Here is a 6,121-nt window from a genome sequence, read left to right as displayed (position 1 = left end):
ATTATAAATTAAAAAAATAAAAATCCAAAGGGCTATTAGCAACCAGAGAAGTGTCAATAACAACACCTTATGCAAAGTATACATATATTTAAAAGCATTTACTCTATTTCCTATCTCAAATAATAATAATAATAAAAGAAAAAACATAACACAAAATAATAATATTATTAATAATAAAGCTAATGAATGAATGTGAGTTAGATAAATTAACTTAATGATACTAATAAAGTCCAAAAAATCCAACTAGCATAGTAATAGGGCTCCCGGGTTGGATAATTTGTTATTCAATTTGTCTTAGTAATCTCATCCATTCTCCCTAGCCAAGATAGTTGATAGCTTATACTTGGTGCTTGGTAGTCCAAGGTGGTTTGTAGCTAGTACTTGTAAGAGGTTCTTTTTGGTGGAGGTAAGGACTCTTTAATGCTTAAATAAGTATCTTTTTAGAAAGAGAAAATACAAGAATATTCTAGAGAGATATGCGCTAAAAATATATATGCAATAGAGAATGAAGATTGTGAACCTTTGTTCTAAAGGTCTCATAATGAAGGTCTAGAGTGTAATTTAACTCTGATAGCATTTAATAAGAGATAAATATCCGTGTAATATTACTCTGATAGTATTTAATGAGGGATAAATATCCATGTAATCTTACCCTGATAACATTTAATGAAAGATAAATATCACCTATATCTATATTAATGCTTGATGGGAATATGGTAGGTCTTTGGAGAACTTTTATATACCTAAAATGTATAATTTTATCCTGATAGCATTTAATGAGGGATAAATATTTCTACATCAATATTAATATCTAATAGAATATGATGGGTCATTGGAGGACTTTTATATACCTAAAACGCATAGGGAATTAGGGTTTAAGACGTCAAATGTAGCTAAATCTATGAAGGCTAAGTTCTTCCCCGATGTTAGACCCAAGAGAAATTGGTGATACCTTTGGGTGTGTCAAAGGAGGATGGTCATTCCCTTGGCATGCCTAAAGGAAAATGGTCATTACCATGGACTTGACTAACTATCAAATCTAAGTGTCTTGGATCTGACATGATTGTTAAACCCACGTTGTCTTGGACTTGGCGGATTGCCAAGTTAAAATGTCTTGTGCCAGACCCACATTACCTTATTCCTTTGGGTGTGCCAATGGAGGATGATCATTCTCTTGGGCGTGTTCAAATGAGGATGGTCGTTACCTTAGACTTGGCTACCTACCAAGTCCAAGTGTCTTGGGTCTGGTATGGTTGCTAGACCATGTTGTCTTAGACTTGATTGGCTGCAAAGTTCAAGTGCTTTAGGTCTGACATGTTTGTCAGACCCATATTACCTAATTTTCTTAGGTGTGCCAGGGGTAAATGATCATTCCCCAGGGCATGTCCAAGGGAGGATGGTCATTTTCTTAAGCGTACTAAGGAAGGATAGGTTGTTACCTTAGACTTGGCAAACTACCAAGTGTAAGTACCTTGGGTCTGACATCCTTGATAGACATGCGTTACCTTGAACTTGACTAACTCCCAAGTCCAAGTATATTGGTTCTCGCATGTTTTCCAGACCCTCGTTATCTTGGACTTGACTAATTGTCAAGTCAAAATGCATTAGGTCTTGTATATTTGCCATACCCATATTACCTCATTTTCTTAGGCGTGCCAATAAAGGATGGTCATTTCTTAGGGCTTGTTAAAGGGAGGATGGTCGTTACCTTAAACTTGGCTAACTTCTAAATCAAAGTACCTTGGATTTGACATGTTGCTAAACGCGTATTATCTTAAACTTGGCTAACTACCAAGTTTAAGTATTTTGGAGCTAACATGTTTGCTAGACCCATATTACCTCATTGATTTGGGTGTGCCAAGGGGGGATGGTCATCCCTGGGGCATGTCAAAGGGAGAATAGTCATTCCTTTAGGTGTGCTAGTGGAGTATGGTCATTACTTTTGGTTTGGCTAACTGTCAAGTCAAAGTACTTTTGGTTTGACATGTTTACTAGACTCGTGTTATCTTGAACTTGGCTAACTGTCAAGTCTAAATGTCCTGGGTTTGGCAACTCATATTACTTTAGACTTAGCTCAATGTCAAATCTAAGTATCTTGGATCAGACATGTTTGTCAATCTCATGTTATCGTGGACTTAATGAAATGCCAAGTCCAAGTGCTTTGGCTTTGATATATTTGTCAAACCCATGTTATTGTGGACTTAATGGAATGCCAAGTTTAAGTGGCATGGCAAGGAGGATGGTTATTCCATTAGGTTTTCTAAAGAGAATGTGCATTCTCATGGACGTGCTAGGGGCTTGGCATACCACCAAGCCTAGCATTCCAGGGCTTAGCACACTATCAAGTACAATCGCGGTTGGGTCTGGCGCTAGACCTAGTTTACCTGGGGCTTAGTACACTGTCAAGCCCCCACTTAGGGCATGCTCATTCCCTTGGGTGTGCCCAAGGGAGAAGGGTCATAAGGGTTTTTTAAACTCGTTAAAAATAGGTTTATCAAATGTACTCTTATATGCTAAAGTATTACAAAATTATAAGGAAGCAATTAATATATTAACTTTAATTTTGTCTTTGCTTAATTAATTTTTTTACATCACCTATTTTCCACCACCACGTTTCCTTTTCTATTAAAAAAGTTTTACCTTTCCTTGCTATCCATATTACTTCTTTTTTTTTTGAATATATAAAAAAAAAATATAAAGCTAGCTATGTAATGGATGAAAATCTAACATGACAAAGAAAACATAAAACAATAGTTATAGTAGAAAGTAGTATAATAAGTTACGAACACTAATTACTCTAAGCTGTAACATTGTGAAATAAAAATCAAAAAAAAATATTCTTAATCTAGAATGATTGCTTTAAATATGAATTTGTTCCTAATATGCCAATTAATCCACTATTCCATAGAAAAATCATTGTGGCAAAATTTTTTTTTTAATAAATATTAAAGAATAATATAAATCATATCTTGAGATATCATCTAATAGTTTCAGTTATATTGGGTTGAGATGATTCTTTGACATGATATTAGAGTCTTAATGACCAAACGATTAAGAGTTTAAATCTCAATATCCTTATTTATTTAATAAAAAATTAAGTACAAAATAATATGGATCTATGCAAGTTTCAAGTTCAAAGAGCTTTCACTTGAAAGGGTATAGTAGAGAATAATATAAATTATATCTTGAGACCTCACCTAATTGGTTAAACTTTTAAGTGAAATGGTTCTTTTATGATCAATCCTTACCATTGCTGAAACAAATCAGCTAAAAAAATAAGGTATACACCATGAAAATCCCCATCACCATATATTTTCTATCTAGTTAACAATTTTTTTTCCTTGAAAAAGATGTATATTTATTACGAAGTAGTATATATGAAAATTAAGAAGGATTAGAGTTTAATATAATAGAAGATTAGTCTGGGTATCATAATAAAACTGATTAGTTGATCATTTTAGTTAATGATGTCTTTCTTACACATATGATGTAAAAAAACTCAATATTTAACACACGCGCGTGATCTCTTGATTGGTATTAATTAAAAGACAAGAACCGGTGGACCATAGGCTTGTTGATTATTTCTAATACATAGTATGGTGTAATTAAATAAACAAATCCATTACCTAATGTATTCTTGACCTTTCGTTTGATATCAAAAAACAACGACCAAAAGACTAAACGCCTACTGACAATTTCTCGGTAGGAATTCTAATAAACCCTAATAAAATAAATTCGAGATACCTTTATTGTTAAAGGGCAAGAATAAAATATTATAATCCGGTATCCATTCATAGCACATAAATGATTCCCTTTGCTTAATTCCCTTTTCTATTTTTTTTTTTCTCTTCACACGCCAAACTTCCTATAATTTCTTTTCGTTTCCATCTTCATCTTCAAGAAATATTGCATATTAATTAGTCTAATTTTTGTTTTCACTTGCTATAGAACATATATTTGATAGTATATATTAATTCCTCTGATCTCTCAATGTTTTTTTAATAGTTTATCAATTTCTTTGGAAAAATCTTGACATGAATTTTTTTTATTTTTCTGGTTTCGATGATCTGAAGTATATTTTCTAGCATAAATTATTTAAGTAAAGACGAAATCAGAGAGATCAAAAGAGAAGAAGTGAAGAAGAAGAAGAGATCAAATTAAAGCTGGCAAATAATAGCAAGTGGTGGGAGAGAATAGATGTGGCAAGGACTGCCACCATGGCTGGTTATGAATCAACTTCTACAGGTAATAACTCTCGCTACCTTCATCACAATCACAACCTTCTCAGACCTGAACTTCATCTGATTCAAAGACCTTCAACCATTCCTTCTTCTGATTCTAAAGAAAACAACACCCCTTCACCAGATCATGCCAAGCCAATTGCAACCAGTGATCATCACCCGGATAGGACTACTTCTGGCACTAGCTCTGGGGGCGGCGGGACCATTCCTAGTTCCCGCCCTAGAGGCCGTCCAGCTGGTTCCAAGAACAAACCGAAGCCGCCCATTATTGTAACACGGGACAGCCCTAATGCCCTCCGATCCCATGTGCTTGAGGTGTCTAGCGGTGCTGATATAGTGGAAAGTGTGTCCAATTATGCGAGGAAGAGAGGGATAGGAGTTTGTGTTCTTAGTGGGAGTGGGAGTGTTGCTAATGTTACTTTAAGGCAGCCAGCTTCTCCCGCAGGGAGCGTGCTTACTTTGCACGGAAGGTTTGAGATCCTTTCTCTATCTGGAACCGTGCTTCCTCCACCTGCGCCACCTGGTGCGGGAGGGTTGTCGATATTTTTGTCTGGTGGACAAGGACAGGTTGTTGGAGGGAATGTTGTGGGGCTCTTAATGGCTGCAGGTCCTGTGGTTTTGATGGCTGCGTCTTTTGCTAATGCAGTTTTTGAGCGTTTGCCTTTGGATGATCAAGAGGAAGCTGGGGAGGTGCAGGTTCAACCCACGGCTTCTCAGAACTCGGGTGTGACTGGAAGTTGTGGACAGATGGGTGATGGTGGAGGAGGCAGCAGCACTGGAGGAGGTGGTTTTTTTCCTATGGGAGGAGCTCATCATGGGACCTATCCATTTTCAGCTGATTTGTTTGGATCATGGGGTGGAAATGCTTCAAGGCCTCCATTTTGATTAGGGTAAAAAGGGTTTTATTTTTATTTTTTTCCAACGAGTAGTGATGATGTTAATTAGGAAGAAATTAGCTTCAGAATTGGCGTAAGAGACTTTCTAGTGATCAGCTTTGAATAATTGACGATGAAGCAATGCTCAAGGGAATATATATATATATAGATAAAGCAATCAACTTGCTAGTATATATTTTGTATTAATATATAAACTTGGCCGTGATGTGATGTTCTGGTGGCTAAAAACATCGAGATCCGTCTCCTAATTAATTTCTTCATTGACAAGAGGAAAAGGAATAGAAGAAGAAGTATATTCATGGCGAGGCTGCCTGGTATCACTTCCTTTGGAACCCAGATAGGAACTAAAGCGATGAAATTCACAGATTTGTCAAGGTCAGCAAGTATAACTTCATGTATAAACCATTTTGGGTTTTAATTTGGTATCGTTCCTTTCCCTTTCCTTCGCTTTTTAACTGCTTAATCAGGTCAATAATTAAAATTTATATAGTTTGACGCACAACTCTGGCCAGCTAGCTAGGGTTTAATACATACATAATTCCTGTGCAAGAAATATTATGTGGTTTTTGTTGTATTAGAATAGAAAAATGTGCTGCATCGATCGGTTTATGAATTTCTTCTTCAAATTAATAATACACTGGTGGGAGTTTTCCTGATACACTAGTCCTTTAATAATATTATATCATACAACAAATATTCATATATACAACCTAGCACTGATTTTTTTCTTAATTAGTCCATTAATTAGTGTACATCCTTTGTTTTTAGAATTATATATCTTCTTTGTTTGAAGGAATGGAACACCAGAATAAAGATCCCTCCTGAGCGGCTCAGCTCAGCTAGCCCCAGAGTACTGCAGTTGTACACATATATCTTATTTGTCTTGCATGTGCCCATGTCTTCTTCCTTCATTTTATTTCTGCTTACCCACCTGGGGAAAGGCACCTGTGAAGAACCTTAGAAGCCTGTTATTCCATTTACAAT

At 35.9% G+C, this 6,121-nt stretch overlaps 1 protein-coding gene across 2 annotated transcripts; it reads left to right on the top strand.

Moving 5' to 3' along the window:
- The first annotated feature begins 3,654 nt into the window (after positions 1-3,654).
- On the top strand, positions 3,655-5,578 carry LOC118042027 (AT-hook motif nuclear-localized protein 27). 2 transcript variants are annotated; one of them, XM_035049559.2, is made up of 2 exons: positions 3,655-4,245; positions 4,366-5,578. In XM_035049559.2, exons 1-2 carry the CDS (start codon positions 4,218-4,220, stop codon positions 5,124-5,126), a joined length of 789 nt encoding a protein of 262 aa, XP_034905450.1. In that variant the 5' UTR covers positions 3,655-4,217; the 3' UTR covers positions 5,127-5,578. The 2 variants fall into 2 exon arrangements, with proteins under 2 accessions (XP_034905450.1, XP_034905449.1); XM_035049558.2 differs by having other exon boundaries at positions 3,660-5,578.
- Positions 5,579-6,121: the final 543 nt, after the last annotated feature.

Source organism: Populus alba, chromosome 2 (assembly GCF_005239225.2).
Source record: "Populus alba chromosome 2, ASM523922v2, whole genome shotgun sequence".
Taxonomy (NCBI): Eukaryota; Viridiplantae; Streptophyta; class Magnoliopsida; order Malpighiales; family Salicaceae; genus Populus; species Populus alba.
Note: the sequence above shows the minus strand (reverse complement) of the source record. Positions and strands in the feature narration are given on the sequence as shown.

Excerpts from the sequence above, each read along its gene's own strand:
- LOC118042027 (XM_035049558.2), top strand. The coding sequence starts at position 4,218 with ATGGCTGGTTATGAATCAACTTCTACAGGTAATAACTCTCGCTACCTT.